This window comes from Pan paniscus, chromosome 20 (genome assembly GCF_029289425.2).
Source record: "Pan paniscus chromosome 20, NHGRI_mPanPan1-v2.0_pri, whole genome shotgun sequence".
NCBI classification, from domain to species: Eukaryota; Metazoa; Chordata; class Mammalia; order Primates; family Hominidae; genus Pan; species Pan paniscus.
The window spans coordinates 58,991,949-59,015,138 of record NC_073269.2 but is presented as its reverse complement, the minus strand read 5'-3'; the positions used below and the strand labels follow the sequence as shown (position 1 = coordinate 59,015,138).

The window sequence follows — 23,190 nt, the reverse complement described above, 5'->3', positions numbered from 1 at the left end:
ATTCATGTCATAGGGAAACTTTACTAATGTAATGATTGTCACAAAGTCCTCAGCAATGCTACAACCATTGCAAATTATTCTAGAATCCATAATGAAGTGAGAACTTACAAGTGTTACAAATGTGGCAAATTTTTCAGACTTCATTCATACCTTGCAGTTTATCAGCGAACTCATACTGGAGAGAAACCTTACAAATGTGATGATTGTGGCAAGGTCTTCAGTCAAGCTTCATCTTATGCAAAGCATAGGTGAATTCATACAAGAAAGAAACCTCACAAGTGTGACAATTGTGTCAAAGCCTTTATTTCAGGTTCATGCCTCATTACACATCAGAGAATCCATACTAGACAGAGATCTTACAAAAGTCATATGTGTGGCAAGATCTTTAGTCTGAGGTCACTCCTTGCAGGACATCAGAAAATTCATTTTTGAGGTAATAATTCCAAATGCAATGAGTATAGCAAACCATCAAGCACTAATTGACGTTAGATTCAAATCAGCATTGAGTTGAGTTTGAGTTGACTTAACATTGAGTTCAAGTATTAATTGAGATTAAAGTGTTTATGTTAAGAGGATTAGGCCAGGTGCGGTGGCTCACACCTGTAATCCCAGTACTTTGGGAGGCCAAGACAGGTAGATCACTTGAGATCAGGAGTTTGAGAGCAGCCTGGCCAACAGAGGTGAGCACTTTTCCCAGTCTGTTTTTTGTTTCTTCAACAAAAACTGATAGAGATTTTTATGGGTATTGTGTTGAATCTAAATCACATTGGGTTATGTAATCATTTAACAGTATTAATTTTTCCAAAACATAATATGGGTTATATCTTTATATATGTTTTTAATCATTTTGATCAATGTTTGTAGATTTCAATGTATGAATTTCTCACTTCTTTCCGTTTATTCCTATTTCTTACTTTAAATTCTCTAGCAAATGGAAGTGTTTTTAAATTTTCATTTAAAATTGTTTATTGTTAATGTATGAAAATTCAACGAATTTTTGGTGCTGATATTGTATTGTGCAAATCTACTGATGTGTTTATTAGTCGCAGTAGTATTTTGGTTGACTCTTTGTGATTTTCTACACAGAAGATCATGTCATCTACAAAAAATATAATTTTACTTTTTCTGATTTTGAGGCATTTCATTTCTTTTGCTAGTTCATTGCTCTGGCTAGGACTTCCAGTATTTATTGAATAGAAAAAGTGAGAACGTTCTTGCATCATGTGAGATCCTACAGGAAAAGGATTCCCTTTTCCCTGCTTGGTTATCTCCACATTGGTCATTTCATCAATGGTCTTTCTATTGGTGAGGTAAATTTCCTTCTCTATCTATTTTGTTTAAGATTTCTATGATGATCAGATGTTGAATTTTGTGAAATGATTTTTCTCCATCTGTTGAGATGATGTGGTTTTCATCTTTCATTCTGTTCAAGTGGTATATCACATTGATTTGCTTGAATATGTTGAACCATCCTTGCATGTCAGAAGTAAATGGCACTCGCATATCTACAATCCTTTTATATATCCTCTTGAATACAGTATTCTAGTACAAGTGGTCTTCAAGAAGCTCATGGAAAAATACATATTATGGGAAAATTGTCCGTGAATTTCACAGTTTTTGCACCAAAATAAACTGATACAAATCTGTTATAACATGTCTGAACAGGCTCTAGTTTGAGGCACTGAGAAGGATAAGACATGAGTTTGAAAAGAGACTGTATCAAAGGAATATAAATTCTGCTAAAATTGAAACAAGAAGAAAAATAAAATTTTTGATGAGAACAGTTGCAGTGTCTCAGGTCTGAAATTCCAGCAATTTCAGAGGCCAAGACAGGTGGGTCACGTGAGCCCAGGCATTCAGGACCAGCCTGGGCAACATGGTGAAAACCCCTTCTATACAAAAAATACAGAAATTCGCTGGGCATGGTGGCACCTGACTGCAGGGCCAGGTACTGTGGAGTCTGCAGCGTGAGGATGGCACGAACCTGGGAGGTCGAGGCTGCAGTGAGCTGTGATCTTGCCACTGCACTCCAGCATGTCTCAAAAAAAGAATACTTATGGTAAAGTTTGGGTAGATGAATTATGATATCATTGATGCTTTATGAAAAGGTTATGGGGACGATGCCCAAAAGAAATCAACAGTTTGTAAATGGATAACTAATTTTGAGTTGGGAGAAGACAATGTTGAAGGTTACACGTGGAGCAGCAGGCAGACCATCCACATCAGTTTCAGAGAAAAACAATAATCTTGTTTGTGCCGCGATGAAGAGGACTGACAGCTAACAGCAGAAACAATAGTCAGGAGGTTGAGAACAGGCTGGTTAACGTGGTGAAGTGCCATCTCTATTAAAAATACAAAAATTAGCTAGGTATGGTCGCAGACACCTGTAATCCCAGCTCCTTGGGAGGCTGAGGTGGGAGAATCGCTTGAACCCAGGAGGTGAAAGTTGCAGTGAATCGAGATAGTGCCATTGCACTCCAGCCTGGGCAACAAGAGTGAAACTTTCTCTCAAAAAAAAACAGATGTCAAGCCCCTTCTCTTCCTTTCTCCACCATCATGGTGTGTACTTGACTCTGCTTCTCACCAGATCTTCTCATAAGACTATCAGGATTAAGCGATTCCTGGCCAAGAAAAAAAAGCAAAATCGTTCCATTCCCCAGTGGATTCAGATGAAAACTGGTAATAAAATCAGGTACAACTTTAAAAGGAGACATTGGAGAAGAACCAATCAGGGTCTATAAGGAATTGTACATGAGATGGCACACATATTTATGCTGTCTGAGCATTACAATCACGTTACCATATCAAGCAGAAAATGTCACCATTATCTGGAGAGTTGGACATGTTTTATTGGGAATATATTTTTTCTCTCTGAATCTGTTAGGAACACGTTGGTTGGCTGGGTTCAGTAATAAATATGTGAGGCTTTTCATTTCAAAAAAAAGTCAAATGATGTAATTCCATAGAGTACCTTAATTCCTGTATTGCTTTTTGGTTTTTTTTAAGATGGAGACTCCACTGGGTTCAGTGGATCACACCTGTGGTCCTCACACATTGGGAGGCAGAGGTGGGAGGATTGCTTGAGATCAGGAGTCTTCTGGGAATCTTCTCGCCTCCGCTAACCCAGTTCATGATAGACCCTTGGACTTTACTGTTTTGGAAAATCTATATAAACCAATATCAGTGTGGCAAAGCATTATGTCTGTCAGAAGGTTGTGAAAGAAGCTTAAAAATTACTAAGCCAAAGAGAAAAGTCAGGCTGGGAACTGTGTCAGACAAACCTGCCTCCCATTTTATTCCTAAAAGAGACAGCTACAAGGATTTTTTACAAAGCTACATAGAGGCTGGGTATGGTGGCTCAGGCCTCTAATCCCAGCACTTTGGGAGGCCACGGTGGGTGGATCGCCTGAGGTCGGGAGTTCGAGACCAGCCTGACTAACATGGAGGTACCCCATCTCTAGTAAAAATAGAAAATTAGTCAGGCATGGTGGCATATGCCTGTAATACCTGCTACTCGGGAGGCTGAGGCAGGAGAGTCACGTGAACCCAGGAGACAGAGGTTGTGGTGAGCCGAGACCACACCATTTCACTCCAGCCTAAGCAATAAGAATGAAACTCCATCTCAAAGATGAATAAATGAATACACAGATACATAAATATTTAAAATATAAAGATGAGTTTTCACCATGTTGCCTGGGCTGGTCTCCAACTTTTGGCCACTAGCTATCTTTCTGCTTCGGCCTCCCATCATGCTGGAATTACATGCACAAACCACCATGCCTGGCCACATTATGCTTTTTTAAACTTGCTAATATTTTAGATATGCTAATTTCTTCCTAAACGTAATTATGTTTTAGCTAATTACTAGTGTTTGATAAATGAAACCTTTGATAACTAGGGATGTGAGTGAAAAATATAGTTCATAGTACATATTAACTTACAGATATTGCCAAAAAATTATTGCATGCAGAAATGCGGTGATTTAAAAGTTTATAATTTTTTTTTCTTTTTTTGAGATGCAGTCTCACTCTGTTGACCAGGCTGGAGTGCAATGGTGAGATCTCAACTCACTGCAACCTCTGCTGCCTGGGCTCAAGCAATTCTCCTGCCTCAACCTCTTGAGTAGCTGGGATTACAGGCGCATGCCACCATGCCCAGCTAATTTTTGTATTTTTAGTACAGATGGGGTTTCACTGTGTTGGCCAGGCTGATCTCAAACTCCTGACCTCAGGGTGATCTATTTGCCTAGGCCTGCCAAAGTGCTGGGATTACAGGTGTGAGCCACCACACCCAGCCAATTTTGTAATTTAGTTATATTTTCTTTAGAGCCCACGTAAAACAGAATAACCTGACTGCAATGTATCCTTAGTAATATCTCATAATTATTCTCTATATGAAAATAAATCCCAATGTTTGAAGACTGCCTATTTTACAGCCTTTGTTATTCACACCTGATAGAACACTTAGGAAAGAACAACAAAGAAAACACCCAAAATAGATTACAATTGGATGGGTGTGGTAGCTCGCCTTTAATCCCAACACTTTGGGAAGCTAAGGTGGGAGGATTGTTTGAGTACAGGAGTTCAAGGCCAGCCTAAGCATCATAGTGGACCCCCGACTCTACAAAATATTTAAAAATTAGCAAGGCCTGGTGGTGAGGGCCCGTGGCCCCAGCTAGTTGGGAGGTGAGGCGGAAGGATTGCTTGAGCCCCAGAGGTTGAGGTTGCAGTGGGCAGTGTTCCCACCACTGCATTCCATCCTGGGTGACAGAACTAGGTCCTGTTTCTAGGGAAAAAAAAATTACAACTTGAAGATAAAAAGTACATTTTCTACTTATTTTCAGAAGGCACGTAAAGGGAATTTGATATTACAATACACTTAGGAATTATGTAAAAAAAAAAAAAATTTGAGAATGAGGACCAAGGTCTAATTTTTTTATCTTGCCCAAATTCCTATCTAAAGGGTCTGGGGAGTCATGCCCTACAAACCATAAATACTCATCAGATGGGTTTTATTTAGTCGTATATATCCTGTCTTACTTTCCAGTCTGACTCTGGAATAACGTGACAAAGAAGAAAGTCAAAATATTTTACCCCAAAACATGTTTCTGTGCCATGTTTTGAAATGGTCCTGCGAAGCTGCTCTTTGTGAGGGGTACATGTGCATCTGTAAAGAATCTCTGTTAACATAGCTAGATCTTTTTCTTCTAGGCCCTACCAATCCTGAAGAGATTAAGTAAGAATCTCGCACTGTTTAAAGGTCTGAATAGAAAACACTTATCATCTATTATCTCTAAGGGCAGCCAATAGAAGACTCGAAAACAACCTTGGTCTCCACAATCTTTTACCTTAACGTGAACATTTCCTCTCCGTTGATCCCAGGTATTTAGACAAACTCAACCAATTGTCAATCAGAAAATGTTTCAATTTACCTGTAGCCCCTCCTTTCTGAACCAAAGCAGCGTATTTCTTAAATGTATTTGATTGATGTCTAATGCCTCCCTAAAATGTCTAAGAACAAGCTGTTCCCCATCACCTCGGACACATGTTCTCAGGACCTCCTGAGGGTCATTCACATTTAGCTTAGAATAAATCTCTTAAGATATTTTACAGTTTGAGTCTTTTCCACGACAAAAATAACTCATTTTAAGCGCAGCATGAAATAACAAACGTAAGAAACAACTGGGCAACTTATATGCACTGTTACAATGTCAGTGCTTTTTTTATATCACTTTTTTGTTTATTGAGACGGAGGAGGGAGCTCTGGGGTAGAGGGTCTTACTTTGTCGCCCAGGCTGGCCTGGAACTCCAGGCTCAGCGATCCTCTCGCCCCTGCTTCCTGAGTAGCTGGGACCCCAGACTCCTGCCACCCCGCCCGCATCCCTGCTGTGTTTAAGCAGCAGGTGGTGACCTCACTCCTCCCTAGCCTGAGCCCTCTGCTCCACACCCCAGACGGTGGCCCTAGGGAAGTCTCAGGAGCTGAGCACAGTGTGGGCTCTCCCACTCCAGTGAATGGAGAATTGAAAGGGAGAGGATTTCTATTCTGTTCTGTGGACCGTCAGCATGAAATTCTACCTTTCGCTCAGGCAAGGCTTTGCATTTCGCGTTCTAGTTTGCATTCCTGCCCTAGACAACTTCCAGGCTTTGGAATTAAATTGCTAAAATAAATTTCAATAGCAAGGAACTTTCCCGGATCCAATTACCGCCACACGGCGACTTCTCAGGGAGGTACTATTTCCCTGACTGCTGAGCTGCTCCCGCCTCACTGGCGGGTGTCACCTCTAAAACCTTGAAAACAGAGGCCCGGAGAGCGAGATGGAGAAAAGCTCAGGCCCCGCCCCTTTCCCGCCCCCGCGGACTCCTCACAGCCCAAGACTCTTCTCTCCCGCGCCAGGCCCTTGTCCTTTGCACCCCGCCCCGGCCTCGCCCAGGCCCCGCCCAGCTCTTCGGGGATCTGGCCCAGGTCCCGCTTCCGTCCTGCGCCGATTGGCACAGACCCGGAAGCGGATGGCGTGGACTGAAAGTTGCACCGCGGCGTGTGCGTTTCCTAGTTCTCTGGTGCTGCTATATAGGGGACGTGGGGTCCCCACAGACCTGCAAATTCCGGCCCCTCTTTTCTCAACCCAGAGCAAATTGAAACGTCCGGGTGAGAGTCCGTGAGTCGCTTCCTTTTGAGTTTAAAGTCGCCCTGAGGCTGGTCCCGTCCCCGGTCTTTCTGCAGTGGGGCCGTGCAGACACCTCCTGTCGCCAAACTTTCCTTCGCAAAACCCTTCCCGACCCGTCCTCCCGCCTCGCGCTGTTTCACGTCCTCACCCCGAGCTGGGTTCTCGCCCTGGGCAAGAGCGCTTCCCAGCCTCGCTCTAGTCGGCCCCTGGAGCGCAGCGTTGCAGCCCCGCAGCCCCAGGGTGGCCGGTGCTTTGTGGCCACTCCTGGGCTCTTTCCCTTTCCATCTGAGACGTGGTGGAAGTGGGAGGGCTACAGGGAGAGTACCCTTTGATCCTTTGTTACTACGGGTGGGGAGATGGGGTTATTCCTTTTGCTCTAGTTTTGCAAAGTTCACATTAATCGGCCTTAGATTCCCAGAGCCAGGACCCAGATTTTAACTTTTCTTCTTTGTTGTTGGAGATGGGTCTCTGTGCCTACAGACTAGTATAGCCTGTGCCTGGACTAGTATAGTATAGTATAGTCTCTGTGCCTGGACTAGTATAGTCCAGCGGGGGCCGTCCAGTCTCAATGAAATTCCGGATGAGCCTAGGCAGTCTGTAATTTAGAAAATTTACTTAATGAGTTCTTTTCAGTGTGGTTTAAGCCTCACCAAGTGACTGTCCCTGTTGTGCTGTTGTATACAACTTCTATCCTAAACAATTGAGCTTCCTTACGGGGATGGTGAAGTTTTTTCTTTCCTTAGCTACGTAGTATTGTCTAATAACTGAGGTTTTTAGGACCTAGAAGTTGCTAGTTTGGGCCTTCTGAACTGGAATTGTGTGAGGAACTGGATCAGTGGGCACCAACTCTCGGGCTTCCTAAGGCCATCGGTCTCCGACCGTAGTTCCTCCACGTCCATAACAAGAAGTAACATTGAGGGAATGAGCTACATTTTCCGTTAACTGGAGAAACAAGTTCCTTGTCTTTTTTGGAAGCTCTGGTGCTGGCAGATTTAGCTCATTATAAAAGGCTTGAAACACTAAAATGGCAACTTGGGGGGTTACCCTTGTCCTATTGACCCTCAGGGTTACACCTTCTCTTTTTTTCTAACGGGGGTCTAGGGAATTAGTGATTATTAGTTCTAGTGGGTTACGGTGACTGCTAGCACAGGAGGGGTTGGCTTCTTTTTTTTGAAAGTGAACCGGGTCTTTTCTGTCCTTTTTCTAAGTAGCCTAAATAACACATGGGCAATAGGCAAATTTTCACAGACCTCTGCCTCATGACAAACATTTATTTTCTACTGTGCAGCTCCTTTCTTAGTCAAGAGATCCACATCTTAATCTGAGCTTGTTACTATTAATGGCTGCACAAGCATCAAATTTAAAGTTTCTTGTTTGGGGATTCTTTTTTCTTCTGTTCTAGTTATTATTTTACTTGTGTCACCTAGGAAAGGACCAGTTCTTAATCTTATTTGAAAAACGGTGGTTGCAGGGGGCTTAGATGGGTTATAACACATAGTAGGTTTGTCATTTCCTGGGCTACGTACCTTGTACTGAGTGGAATTATACAAATAAGATCCTTTTAACGTGCCTGTACATTCATAATAACTATAGAACAGAAAGATTGTTTTAATTTGCTGTCCTATCTCAGTGACCTGATGAATACACTGGGAACAGTCCTTAGTTTGAGGAAGGTCAGTTGAAGCCTTTACTGTACAAGTCTAAAATTTAAGAAAAATGAGTCCCACGATGAGCTTCCTCATGCTTCGACTGTGCGTCGGGCCAGTCAGCTTCCGGGTGTGACTGGAGCAGGGCTTGTCGTCTTCTTCACGGTCACTTTGCAGGGGTTATCTGGGCTTGGTCTTGCCTCCCAGGTTTCAGGCGCTGCAGGTTTTATATGGCTGTGGTGGATCCAGGCCGGGATTCCTTCTACCTTCACAGCGGTGGGAGTGGTCAGGATGACGGTCTGGGGTACTTTCCACTGGGGGCACACAGGGGCTACGTTCCAGTCCTTGATCCACACTCAATCACCTGGGGAGAAAGAGTGAACTGGGGAGAATAAGCTAATGGGGCATCTCTCATTTACCTGGGCTGAAATCATTTGTGTAATTTTTCCTAAGGCCTTAAGCTATTTTTGATAGTCCGATTTATTCGCTCCACCTTTCCAGAACTCTGAGGTCAGAAGGCAGCATGCAGTTTCCATGTGATCTTTAATACCTTTGCTGTCTTCTGTACTAAGTCAGCCACAAACTCCAGCCCGTTATCTGAACTGATTCGTAAGGGCCATCCAAATCTAGGAATAAGATCTCGAAGAAGCACGTGAGCTTTCTCAGTTCGTGTGGGATAAGCCTCCACCTACCTAGAGTAGGTACACACGAGAACTAGTAAATACTTGTTACTTCTACACTTTGGCATTTCTGTGAAGTCCACCTGGAGATCTTCAAAGGGGGCTGCTTCATAAGCTTGTATGCCGGGCAGAATGGCTGAACCCTGCCTCGCATTGTGCTGTCGGCAGGTAACACACCGCTGTGCCACGGTTTTGGCGAGGGCTGACAATTGTGAGCTGTAGAAGTACCAGCCTAACAACTGTTCAAGTGACTCCTGACCTAGATGGGTGGTTTCATGCACCTCCAGTACAACTGTGGCTCCTAGCAGCTGTGGCACAGGTACTGTCCTATTTGGTGACCGGATCCTTCCTTCTTCCATCACCTGTCTTCCCTCTGCCTGGAGAAAGTCTTTTTCTTCTTTAGAATAAGTAGGTACAAGGTCAGGTGCTTGAGGGAGCAGCGGGGCTGTGACTGATGCCCAGTAGGGTGTTTATGTTGCTTTTCGAGCTTCTGAGTCAGCTCTGGAGTTCCCTAAGGCAACCGAGGTGGAAGCTCGCTGGTGTCCTCTGCAGTGCATGACTGCCACATTGTGGGGTTTCTATGCTGCTTCTAATAATTGCAAGATTTCTTGCTGATATTTTATGTCTTTTTCTCCAGAGTTCAACAGGCCCTTTTCTTTATATAATGCTTTATGCACTTGGAGGGTTAAAAAGGCATACTGAGACTCAGTGTGAATATTTTCAGTCTTACCTTCACTGAGTTCTAAGGCCTGAATTAAAGCAATGAGCTCGGCTTTCTGGGCTGAAGTGCCCTGGGACAACGATCTGGCATCAATGGCAGTGTCCAGGGTTACTACCGCATATCCTGCACATCTCTCTCCTTGTGGGCTGTTGAAGCTGCTCCTGTCCACGTATAGCTCCCAGTCTACTGATGCCCAAGGCTGGTCTCAAAGGTCAGGCCTGCTAAAGTAAACTGAGTCCAACACCTCTACACAGTTATGCTCAACAGGGCTGTCTGATACCGGGAGTAAGGTGGCGGGGTTCAGGGTGTTACAAACTTCAATGGTTATGTGGGGATTTTCACAGAGCAAGCTTTGGTACTTGTTTAGTCTAGCATTCGTTAGCCAATGATGTCTTTTGGTATTCATTAAAGTCACCACAGCATGGGGGGCCTTTATGTTCAGGTTTTGCCTAAGAGTTAGTTTATCTGCTTCTTCTGCCAGCAGGGCAGTTGCTGCCAAGGCCCTCAAACATGAGGGCTAACCTTTAGAAACCCCATTTAGTTTCTTACAGAGGCAGGCCACTGGCCTCGGCCAGGGCCCCACAGTTTGGATCAAAACTCTAACTGCCATATTTTCTCTCTCAGAAACATACAGCGTAAAAGGCTTTGTCAGGTCAGGTAACCCCAGGGCTGGGGCTGACATAAGATTTTCTTTTAACTCATGAAAGGCTTGCTGTTGTTGGGATCTCCGTTCAAAAGGTTCCTGGTCCTGCCCCTTTGTGACTCCATACAGAGGCTTGGCCAGTACTACAAAGTTTGGGATCCACGGTCTGCAGAACCTCACAGCACCTAAGAATTCTTTCACCTGCTTTCTGGTCTTAGGCTTCAGTAGGTTGCAAAAAGCCTGCTTTCCTTCTGATCCCAGGCTGTGCTCCCCCTGTTGGATAGTAAATCCTAGGTAATGTACCTGCTGTCAGCAGATCTGGGCTTTCTTCTTGGACAACTTATACCTACAGTCCTCCAAGGGCCAGAGTAGGGCATCCTTTCCCTTGGCACACTCAACTGCCATGGGGTGTCCTAACAGAAGGTCATCGACGTACTGGAGCAATGCGCAGCCTAGGTCTCTGGCGGGAAACTTCTGGAGGTCCCGAGCCAGTGCTTCCCTGAAGATGGTGGGGGAGTTCTTGAACCCTTGCAGAAGCCGGGTCCAAGAGTACTGAGCAGTGACACCTGACCCCAGATCTTCCTACTGAAAAGCAAACAGCTTCTGGCTCTCAGGGGCTAGTCTAATGCTAAAGAAAGTGTCTTTCAGGTCTAAGCCAGAGAACCAGCTGTCCTCAGCTGGCAGCAACCTTAACGTGTACGGGTTAGGTACTGTTGGATGTAAAGTCACTGTAGCTTGATTGGCTAAGCGCAAGTCCTGTACCGGCCTGTAGTCATTGGTCCCTGGCTTGGGAACAGGCAGGAGGGGAGTGTTCCAGGGAGACTGACAAGGGACTGTAATTCTAAAGGCTCTCAGGCTCTTGAGATGGACCTGGATACTTTCAAGATCTTCTCTGGGGACCGGGTACTGTTTTTGCCTGGCTGGCTGGGCCCTACGCTTAACTTCTATAAGTACCAGGGCTTGGTTAACTGCCATCCCTGGAGGGTTGTCTTCTGTCTACACCCTTGGCCACCGCTTAGCCAGAGTTGGTCTTATCTCTTGGCCTGGCTCAGTTAAAAGAAGTCTCCATTCCTCTTCCTGGGGGACTGTAAGGGCCATAATGACTCCCGTTCTGGGTAACCTTAGCTGTAAAGAGCTGTGCTCTGTAGAAGAGACGGTGGCTCTCAGCTCGCTAAGCAAGTCCTTTCAAGTCCTTTCAAGTCAGGCATGTACAAGAACTGGTGAATCACTTTATGTCTTCCTGCAGTACAAGTCTGGGGCAACAGAAAGCTTGCTTTGACAAAACTCCCATGGCTCCGATTATAACAATAGTCTTTTTGGAAAAGGGGGCAACCGGGGCGGTTACTACTGAATGTTCAGCACTGGTATCAATACGAAAATCAATGTCTTTGCCCCTAACTATCATCTTGACCATGGGCTCTTTGGGGGCAGTTGAGCCCGGTCCTCCTCAGTTCAGTAACTCTTCTGCTATATTGAACAGGGCTCCTTCTGGGGCCTCCTGCTCTGAGCCACCTTGTTGTCCTTTTAGCTGAGGGCACTTGTCCTTCTAATATCCTATTTCATTACAGTAAGCGCACTGGTTACGCTGCAAGTTCGGGTGGCCAGGCTAAGTATCTTTCTGGGGCACATGCCTACCTGGTAGCACTCTCAGAATCCATGTCGCCCAAGCTGGCTGGAGTACCCAGCAGGGATGCTCCACAGGGCAGGCCTAAGTCACCTAAGGGGTTGCCTCGACCTTCTGTTAATCACCTCGCTTCCAAGTCAGGGAACCAAGAAATGTAGCATGACGAGCCGCAGACAGTACCTCTCAGACAACGGATTAAAGAAGGAAGTGGCTTTATTTGGCCCGGAGCATCAGAGGACTCACATCTCAAGAACTGAGCTCCCTGAAAAAGAAATTCCTGGCCCTTTTAAGGGCTTACAACTCTAAGGGGTCCACGTGAAAGGGTCATGATAGATCGAGCAAGCGTGGGGAACGTGACTTGACACTACGTGCATCAGCTAACAGAACAGAAACTTTTGCAATGCTTCTTCATGCAATGTCTAGAATTTACAGATAACATAAGTAGTTTAGGTCAGGGGTTGGTATTATTATTATTATTATTATTATTATTATTATTATTATTATTATTTTTAACCACCGGGGCCAGGTGGTGGCGCCAAGGTCGTCTGGCTATTTATCTTACTTCTGTTTCTTTCTAACTTTTTGCTTTCTTCCTTTCCTCCTGTCTTATAAACTAGGCAAGGGGGAGGGAGGAAGGCAGCAGGAGAAGTGGTGGTCTGCTTCCTACCTCAGCCTCCAGAGTAGCTGGGACCACAGCCGCGTGCCACCACACCACGCTAATTTTTGTGTTCTTCGTAGAGATGGGCTTTCGCCATGTTGCTCAGGCTGGTGTCCAACCCCAGAGCTGAAGGGATCCAGCTGCATCGGCCTCCCAAAATGCTGGGATTACAGGCATGCTGTTTTATCAGATTGCTATTATAATAGGATGGGACCCACACTCAATAATACTTACAATGGCACTGGTGATTCTTATCTGTGTCCAGCATTAAACATCAAGGAAGTTTCCTCCATGTTGAGAGCTGAGATCAGCCTGTGATCCACAGGGAGGTGAGGGGGCTGTGCTCTGCATGGAGTTTGGTTAGGGCCAGATCTGTGCCCTGAAGATCTGTGTCCTGCTGCAGCGTGTGTGTGGACTTTTCCAGGAGGGGAGCAAGATCTGAAAATGGGTCAAAATTACACTTGTAGGTCTTCCTGTGGAACTTTCTTATCTCTGCATGGTCTCTGGTGCAGTGGGTAGCAGAGGACCATCTTTCTCTTGGGTGAGGTCTCCCCTGTGTGTGTGTTTTGTCACATGAAAGGAGTCTATGGTTTCTAAATATTAAATCTCTTGCTTTTTTAACATACAGGATTTCCAAAGACTCATGTTACAAGAGGAAGCCACCAAGAAGAGCAAAGAAAAGGAGCCAGGGATGGCTCTTCCTCAGGTAAGTGATATTCCTTGGTGGATTCTTCTGTCTCTTTCCTTTCTGAAGTGCCAGGTATTGTAGTAGCCAATCTTCTCTGAGTGTGAAGCGTTCTACATCACACGTTTGCTTGCATTCACCCGTGCCTTTTCTCAGTCCCTCTCATCTTCACTTAAATTCCATCTCCTATAACCTAGTGACATGAGCTTGGGAAGAGGCTCCACTGGGCATGGTCCTGGGAAGGGCTCACACCAGACATGGATGGAGACGGGGTGTGAGCCCCGTGCTATCAGTGATGTTGGGCAGCAGGGATTGTTCAGAGGCCACATCTGGATGCACGTTTAGCTCTTTGTGGACCAGATCAGAGAAACTGTATATGAAAGTCATACATTAATGTTCACTGGTAAATCTGGTAAATTCTGGAAAAGGAGACAAACTAGGGGAGATATTTTGTGTCTGATTTTGTAATGCATTTGAAGCTGCACTAGTGAGTCAATATGTCTCTGACGCCAAACTTTTGTTTTAAGAGACACGGTGTCACTCTGGGGCCCAGTCTGGAGTGCAATGGCACAATTCTAGTTTACAGCAGCCTCGAACTCCTGGGCTTAAGTGGCCCTCCCACCTGAGCCTCCCAAATTGCTGGGATTACAGGTGTGAGACAGCCCAGCAGGACTCTGCACTTTCAATGTCTTGGAATAGAATGGAAAGCGGATATAGATATCAGTAATAGAGTTAGCTTTATTCCATCATTGACTTCAAATTATGAAATCAATACAAATATCTAACTGCAGGGGATTCTTTAAATCATTCTCAGCACTTTGACCCCACAGAGACTTTTGCTTTGTTTTGTTTTGTTTTGTTTTTTTACAGGGACTCTGATGAAGCAAACATTTTAGGTAAAAATGATTATAAGTTTGCTCTGACATAAGAGCACAACTTATGTCGTTAGAGAGGATGGAGCCATTCTTTTTCTACCCATTATTATTAAGTAATTCTTTTATTTTAAACATCACATGATGTATATATGTGTTGTGTAATAAAAGTCCAAAGAAAAGTGCACTTATGCATCCCCTTTCCTGTCCAGCCTTCCACCCATTCCCATGTCTCAGTGGGGAATCGCTGTTGAGAGTTCTGTGGCAAGTCGGCGCAATGCTTTAGAAATGTATTCATATACCGTTATGAGATTTTAGAAAAAATTATTTGATGAATGGGGTTTTTTTTTTTTTTTGCATGTTTTTTGAGACAGGGCCTCCCCGCCTGGAGTGTAGTGGCACACTGCAACCTCTGGCTTTCAGGTTCAAATGAGTCTTACGCTTCAGCCAACTGAGTAGCTGCAGTTACAGATGCGTGCTACACTCCTGGCTAATTGTTGTGTTATTAGTACAGATGGGGTTTCACCATGTTGGCCAGGCTGGTCTCGAACTTTTGGCCTCAAGTGATCCTTCCACGTCGGCCTCCCTAAGTGCTGGGATTTCAGGTGTGAGCCCTGCTCCCGGTCTGATGAATGTTTGTTATGGTATTTTATCCTGCAAGTTCTGAAAATTTTCATGTTTCCAAGGTAGAAAACAAGATAGCTCGCTCTTTTAAATCCTCCTTGGAGCTTTCTCTGAATGAAGACACATGAGTCCTTGACAGTTTTGTTTCGTTTCTTTTTTGTTGTGGTTGTTTGTTTGTTTGTTTTGAGACGGAGTTTCATTATTGTGGCCCAGGCTGGAGTGCAGTGGCACGATATCGGCTCACTGCAACTTCCACCTCCCAGGTTCAGTAGCTGGGAATATAGGCATGCGCCACCATTCCCAGCTAACTTTGTATTTTTAGTAGAGACAGAATTTGTCCATGTTCTTCAGGCTGCTATCAAACTCCTGACTTTAGGTTATCCACCTGCCTCAGCCTCCCAAAGTGCTGGGATTACAGGTGTACCTACTGTGTGCAGCCAATCCCACGGTTTATGTAGAAAATACATTATTTGCAATATATATATATATACCTTTTTTTTTTTTTTTTGAGAAAGAGTCTCAGTCTGTTGCCCAGGCAGGATTGCAGTGGTGTGATCTTGGCTTACTGCAACCCCTGCCTCCAGAGTTCAGGTGATTTTCCTGTTTCAGCTTCCTGAATAGTTGGGATTACACGCACCTCCCTACCATGCCCAGCCAATTTTTTTATTTTTAGTAGATACGGAGTTTTGCCATGTTGGAGAGGTTGGTCTCTAACTCCTGACCTTAAGTGATCCACCCACCTCGGTCTCCCAAAGTGATGGGATTACAGGTGTGAGCCACCATGCCTGGACTTATTTTATATATATATAAAATATATATTATATATACTTAATATCTTTAATTATTTAATAATATATCATACAATATTATATATCATATATGATACAATATTATAATATATAATATATAATATTGCATCATATATTATATATTTTATAAATACATATATAATATTGTATTATACATTATATATTTTATAAATATATATTATATATAATATTGTATTATATATATAAAACATATATGTATGTGTGTGTATATATATTTTTTTTTTCTTTTTTTTTTTTGAGATGGAGTCCTACTCTGCAGCCCAAGCTGGAGTGCAATGGCACGATCTTGGCTCACTGCAACATTTGTCTCTTGTTCTCAAGTTATTCTCGTGCATCAGCCTCCCAGGTAGCTGGGACTAGAGGTGTGTGCCACCACACCTGGGTTTTTTTTTTTTTGTATTTTTAGTAGAGACGGGGTTACACCATATTGTCCTGGGCTCGAACTCCTGAGCTCAGGAGATCCACCTGCCTTGGTCTCCCAAAGTGCTGGGATTTTAGGCATGAGCCACCGTTCCTGGCCTTATATTGTCCATAAAACTGAGACTTCCACAGTGACTTAGGGGATTTTAAAAGCTATCATGAAAAAGTACAATAAAATGCAACTATACTGAAAAATTGTTCAAAAATACCTTAACATAAATTTGTCAGAACACAGTCTTGGATCAAATCAATACTTATTTTCTGTTTTCTCATTTCACGTGAGGGCAGTAACTCGCTCCTCCATAATGTTTTGTTGAAACGTGTTTTTTATTTTAGGGACGCTTGACTTTCAGGGATGTGGCTATAGAGTTCTCTTTGGAGGAGTGGAAATGCCTGAACCCTGCGCAGAGGGCTTTATACAGGGCTGTGATGTTGGAGAACTACAGGAACCTGGAGTTTGTGGGTGAGGAAAATGTCCCTCCAGACATGAGGAATCTGCACTTGTCTATCTTGGCTCTTTCTGGTTTTATATTCTCTTTTGTGATTTTGCCGCATACATGCTTTTGATGTACATGTCATTGTTTTCTGCAGTGATGACCCTCCTATCTGTCATGGACAGCTTCTTAGAGACTCTTCTTTGGAGTGGTTTTACATAAAAACAGAAAATTCACGAACACTTTGACTAATACAATTGAACATCATCCTGCTCTAGGAAGAGATGTCCCTGGAAGCCCTGAGCAGAATGGTCAGCATGGCCCAGGATACGAGATAGAAAGCATGACACTGACTGACAAGTGTTTCCAGCTGTGCTTGTGGTTTTGTTTTCTTTTTGTTTGTTTGTTTGTTTTCAGACAGAGTCTCCCTCTGTTGAACAGACTGGAGTGCAGAGTCTTGATCTCATCTTATTGCAACCTCTGCATCCTGAGTTCAAGCAATTCTTGTACTTCAGCCTCTCAACCTAACTGGAATTACAGGCACATGCCTCCATACCTGGCAGATTTTCGTATTTTTATTAGACATAGGGTATCACCATGTTGGCCAAGTTGGTCTTGAACTCCTGGCCTCAAGCAATTTGCCCACCTCAGCCTCGAAGTGTTGGGATTACAGGCGTGAGCCACCATGCTTGGCCTTTCATTCTGGTTTTTGAGAACCATCACAGAAGCATCTCTCACTAGCACTGTGACAGTGTTCATCACATAAACAAATGGTCATCTTCTCTAAGCAGTAGTCACTGCTGTAGAAATTCCTCCTAGGGAGGACATCATTCAGGCTCACTGCCTCATATATATGAGGCTCTTGACTGAACTCTTTTTTTTTTTCTACACAGAATTTTGCTCTTGTTGCCCAGGCTGGAGTGCAATGTGGTGATCTCCGCATGCTGCAACCTCTGCCTCCTGGCTTCAAGCAATTCTGCTGCCTCAGCCTCCTGAGTAGCTGGGATTACAGGCACCCACCACCATGACTGGCTAATTTTTGTATGTTCAGTAGAGACAGTGTGTTCTTAAACTTTGAAGATCACATTTGGGAAGTTTAAAATAAGTATTGCTTTTTGTGTAATTTTTACACATTTGAATATCAACTATTATTTACCATCTGTACTTAATTGGAAACCTATTGGTCTTTATATTTTTTAGATAGCTCTTTAAAATCCATGATGGAGTTCTCATCAACCAGGCACAGTAATACAGGAGAAGTGATCCACACAGGGACGTTGCAAAGACATAAAAGTCATCACATTGGAGATTTTTGCTTCCCAGAAATGAAGAAAGATATTCATCACTTTGAGTTTCAGTGGCAAGAAGTTGAAAGAAATGGCCATGAAGCACCCATGACAAAAATCAAAAAGTTGACTGGTAGTACAGACCGAAGTGATCACAGGCATGCTGGAAACAAGCCTATTAAAGATCAGCTTGGATCAAGCTTTCATTCGCATCTGCCTGAACTCCACATGTTTCAGACTAAAGGGAAAATTAGTAACCAATTGGACAAGTCTATCAGTGGTGCTTCCTCAGCTTCAAAATCCCAAAGAATTTCTTGTAGGCTCAAAACTCATATTTCTAATAAGTATGGGAAGAATTTCCTCCATTCTTCATTATTCACACAAATACAGGAAATACGCATGAGAGAAAAACCTTGCCAAAGTAATGAGTGTGGCAAAGCCTTTAATTATAGCTCACTCTTAAGGAGACACCACATAACCCATTCAAGAGAGAAACAATATAAATGTGATGTATGTGGCAAGATCTTTAATCAGAAGCAATACATTGTATATCATCATAGATGTCACACTGGTGAGAAAACTTACAAGTGTAATGAGTGTGGGAAGACCTTCAGTGAGAAGTCATCCCTTGTATGCCATCGTAGACTTCATACTGGAGAGAAACCTTACAAGTGTAATGAGTGTGGCAAGGCCTTCAGTCAGAAATCATCCCTTCAATGCCATCATATACTTCACACTGGAGAGAAACCTTACAAATGTGAAGAATGTGACCATGTTTACATTCGCAGATCACACCTTGAAAGACATAGGAAAATTCATACTGGAGAGGGATCATACAAATGTAAGGTTTGTGACAAGGTTTTCCGGAGTGATTCATACCTTGCAGAACATCAGAGAGTTCATACTGGAGAGAAACCATACACGTGTAATAAATGTGGCAGGAATTTCAGTCGGAAGTCATCCCTTCAATACCATCATACACTTCACACTGGAGAGAAACCGTACACATGTAATGAATGTGGCAAGGTTTTCAGTCGAAGAGAAAACCTTGCACGTCATCATAGACTTCATGCTGGAGAGAAACCTTACAAATGTGAAGAATGTGACAAAGTTTTCAGTCGCAGATCACACCTTGAAAGACATAGGAGAATTCATACTGGGGAAAAACCATACAAATGTAAGGTTTGTGACAAGGCTTTCCGGAGTGATTCGTGCCTTGCAAACCATACGAGAGTTCATACTGGAGAGAAACCTTACAAATGTAATAAATGTGGGAAGGTTTTTAATCAAAAAGGAATCCTTGCACAACATCAGAGAGTTCATACTGGAGAGAAACCTTACAAGTGTAATGAATGTGGCAAGGTTTTTAATCAAAAAGCAAGCCTCGCAAAACATCAGAGAGTTCATACTGCAGAGAAACCTTACAAGTGTAATGAGTGTGGCAAAGCCTTTACGGGACAGTCAACACTTATTCACCATCAAGCAATCCATGGGTGTAGGGAAACTTTACAAATGTAATGATTGTCACAAAGTCTTCAGTAATGCTACAGCCATTGCAAATCATTACAGAATCCATATTGAAGAGAGATCTACAAGTGTAATAAATGTGGCAAATTTTTCAGACGTCATTCATAACTTGTAGTTCATCAGTGAACTCATACTGGAGAGAAACCTTACAAATATCATGACTGTGACAAGGTCTTCAGTCAAGCTTCATCCTATGCAAAACATAGAATTCATACAGGAGAGAAACCTCACAAGTGTGATGATTGTGGCAAAGCCTTTACTTCATGTTCACACCTCATTAGACATCAGAGAATCCATACTGGACAGATGCCTTACAAATGTAAGGGTGGCAAGGTCTTCACTCTGTGGTCATTCCATGCAGAACATCAGAAAATTCATTTTTGAGATAATTGTTCCAAATAAAATGAATATAAAAAAATCATAAAACTTTAATTGACATTAGAGTTGATTCAACATTGACTTGAGTTTGAGTTGACTTAACATTGAGTTCACGCATTAATTGACATAAAAAGTGTTAATGTTAAGAAGAATGGGTCAGGTGCAGTGGCTCATACCTGTTTTCCCAGTACTTTGGGAGGCCAAGGCAGGTAGATCACTTGAGGTCAGCAGTTTGAGACCAGCCTGGCCAACAGACTTGAGCCACTTTACCCAGCCTGTTTTTTATTTTTATTTTTTGAGATGGAGTCTTGCTCTTGTCACTCAGGCTATAGTGCAATGACATGATCTCAGCTCACTGGAACCTTCACCTCCTGCATTCAAGCAATTCTCCTGCCTCAGCCTCCTGAGTAGCTGGGATTAGTGATGCATGCCACCACACCATGCTAATTTTTGTATTTTTATTTATTTTTTATTTTATTTTATTTTTTTGTTTTGAGATGGAGTCTTGCTCTTGTCACCCAGGCTAGAGTGCAGTGATATGATCTGGGCTCATTGCAACCTTTGCCTCCTGGGCTCAAGCAATTCTTCTGCCTCAGCCTCCTAAGTAGCTGGGATTACAGGTGCCCGCCACCAAGCCTGGCTAATTTTTGTATTTTTAGTAGAGAGGGTGTTTCTTCATGTTGGTCAGTCTGGTCTTGAAATCCTAACCTCAGCTGATCCACCCACCTCGGCCTTCCAAAGTGGTGGGATTACAGGCGTGAGCCACTGCAACTGGCTCTTTTAAATTTAATTTTTTTAATTTATTTATTTTTGAGCCTGTTTTGCAGCCTTTACAAAAATCAGGGTTTTCCCGCAAGATCATGAAGATTTTCATATAAGGGACCTCTGACCATTTGTGTTGGCGTTGGCAGTAAAGATCAAGCAGGAATAAGGTAATAACATTCAAGCTCCCCACCTTTGGCCAGGTTCCTGCCTTTCTAGTTCATATTTTGGCCAAACCTAGCTACTCGCCAGGCTGAGGCAAGAGAATCACTTGAACCCGGGAGGCGGAGGTTGCAGCGAGCCAAGATCGCACCATTGCACTGCAGCCTGGGCAAAAAGAAAGAAACTTAGTCTAAAAAAAAGAAAAAATCAAGACCCTTCTCTCTCCGTCATCGTAGTGTGTGCTTGACTTCGCTTCTTGCCATGTCTTCTCACAAGACTTTCAGGATTAAGAGAGTCCTGGCCAAGAAACAAAAGCAGAATTGTTCCATTCCCCAGTGGATTCGCATGAAAACTGATAATAAGGTCACAATCACGCAACCATATCAAGCTGAAAATGTCGCCCCTATCTGGAGAGTTGGACATGTTTTATTGGGAATATATTTTTTATCTCTGACTCTGTTACGAACGCATTGGTTGGCTAGGTTCGGTAATAAATATGTGAAACATTTTATTTAAAAAAAAAAAAACGTCGATTGGGCGTGGTGGCTCACGCCTGTAATCCTAGCACTTTGGGAGTCCAAGGCAGGTGGATCACAAGGTCAGGAGATCGAGACCATCCTGGCTAACATGGGGAAACCCCGTCTCTACTAAAAATACAAAAAATTAGCCGGGCGTGGTGGTGGGCGCCTGTAGTCCCAGCTACTCGGGAGGCTGAGGCAGGAGAATGGCATGAACCCGGCAGGCGGAAGTTGCAGTGAGCCGAGATCGCGCCACTGCACTCCAGCCTGGGTGACAGAGCAAGACTCCATCTCAGAAAAAAAATAAATAAATAAAAAATAAAAATAAAATAAGTCAAATGACGTAATTCGATAGAGTACCTTAACCTTTGTTTTGTTTTTTTGAGCTGGAGACTCCACTGTGTTCAGTGGATCACACCTGTGGTCCACGCACCTTGGGAGGCTGAGGTGGGAGGATTGCTTGAGACTGAGTCTCCTGGGAATCTTCTAATCTCTTCTAACCCAGTTCATGACAGACCCTTGGACTTTATTGATGTGGAAAATCTATATAAAGCAATATCATTGTGTCAAAGCATTATGTCTGTCTGAGCTTGTGAAAGGATAATGAAAATTACCAAGCCAAAGAGAAAGGTCAAGCTGGGAATTGGGACAGAAAAACCTGCCTCCGATTTTATTCCTAAACAACATAGCTACAAAGACTAAAAAAAAGCTACCTAGAGGCTGGGCGCAGTGGCTCACGCCTGTAATCCCAGCATGTTGGGAGGCCGAGGTGGGCAGATCACCTGAGATTGGGTTTTCCAGACCAGCATAACCAACATGGTGTAACCAACATTTTTAGTCTCTACTAAAAATACAAAATTAGCTAGGTGTAGTGGCGGGCGCCTGTAATTCCAGTTACTCAGGAGCCTGAGGCAGGAGAATCGCTTGAACCTAGTAGTCAGAGATTGTGGTGAGCCGAGATTTTGCCACCTGAAAGGGGGAGGACATGGGCTAAAACGATACAAACGCTGCAGAGCCACCGGGTCTGCGAGCTTCCCATGGCGAAGCTGGGACTCCCTGACAACTGCACAAACTCGCGTGGGGATTTCAACATCCCGACGCACCCAAATTCCTGGTATGGCTGGACTGGGGGCTGGGGTGCTGAGAAAGGCAGGTTTGAAGCAGAAAGACAAAAAATCACTCACCTGCGTCAGCCCCGGGCTCTCCGTGCAGAACAACCATGGGCTGGTCCTGGACCCTGTCTGGGAGGGTTCTGGACACTAAGCGGGGACAGGGCAGGAGGGGAAAAGGTTGCTGAGCGGGCGGGGCCTGAACAGGTGCTGGGTCGGGGCGAGAGAGTAGAGGCCGCTGTGGGGGCGGGGCCTGGGGCGGGGCAAAAGGGAGGAGGCTGCCTGGGGGCCGGGCCGGACTGCGGGCAGGAGCCAGGCCAGAGGGTTATCGCCGTCTAGGGGGCGGGCTCTGGAAGGTGGGTTGTTCTAAAGGGCCAGGCCTGGAGGGGGCGGGTTCGGGCTTTCTCAGCTGGGGCGTGGATGTCTCCTGCTGTCATCCTCTCCCTCTAGGACTGGATCCTCCGAGTTCTGATTGGTGGATTCATTCTCTTGTGCCGTGATGTTACCCCTAATATCACATGGATGCTTCCTGCCCGTTTTAAGTTAACATTTCAAACAATCGAAGGTAAAACAACTTATTGTAGTAGACCACGTGTACTGAACGCTGAATAGTTTCTCTTCTTAAATTGAAAATGGTTTTAATGCAAAGCGCCTTTTTGGAGCAGGTAGAGTCGTGCGTCCTGCAGGCGGGGCGAGCTCCCCTCAGTCTGGGGCAGGGCGGGGGAGAGGGGCAGGGACCTCGGTAAAGGGGTGGAGTGGGGCGCTGGTTGCAGCGGGAACTGACAGAACGGCTTATTAAACTAAGCAAGGTCCTGGGTTGTTTGAGTGGATAATGGAAACTGAAAAGTGACAAGCAAAACTGCCTATTACACACAGGAGGTGGAGGATAGGGGTTTCATATTTCATGGAAATAAAGTCAGGGCCCGGAGCGGTGGCTCACACCTGTA

At 44.1% G+C, this 23,190-nt stretch overlaps 2 protein-coding genes across 6 annotated transcripts in view; both read left to right on the top strand.

Annotated features, from left to right (window-relative positions):
* The window catches only part of LOC100977156 (zinc finger protein 816), a 72,160-nt gene extending 52,420 nt beyond the window's left edge, over positions 1-19,740 (top strand). For 2 of the 5 annotated variants that reach the window (XM_034944541.3, XM_034944540.3), the window contains exons 2-4: positions 13,265-13,342; positions 16,404-16,530; positions 17,702-19,740. In XM_034944541.3, the coding sequence (XP_034800432.2) occupies positions 13,280-13,342; positions 16,404-16,530; positions 17,702-19,305 (1,794 nt within the window). In that variant the 5' untranslated portion in view covers positions 13,265-13,279 and the 3' untranslated portion in view covers positions 19,306-19,740. Of the gene's footprint in view, positions 1-6,487; positions 6,656-9,158; positions 9,310-13,264; positions 13,343-16,403; positions 16,531-17,701 lie in introns of those variants that run through there. The other 3 variants (XM_063600604.1, XM_034944539.3, XM_024926658.4) reach the window with 3 other exon arrangements.
* Positions 4-5,601, top strand: LOC112437895 (large ribosomal subunit protein eL39-like). Its single transcript, XM_034944566.3, has one exon. The coding sequence runs from the start codon at positions 2,523-2,525 to the stop codon at positions 2,739-2,741; it is 219 nt and encodes a 72-aa protein (XP_034800457.1). The 5' UTR covers positions 4-2,522; the 3' UTR covers positions 2,742-5,601.
* Positions 19,741-23,190: the final 3,450 nt, after the last annotated feature.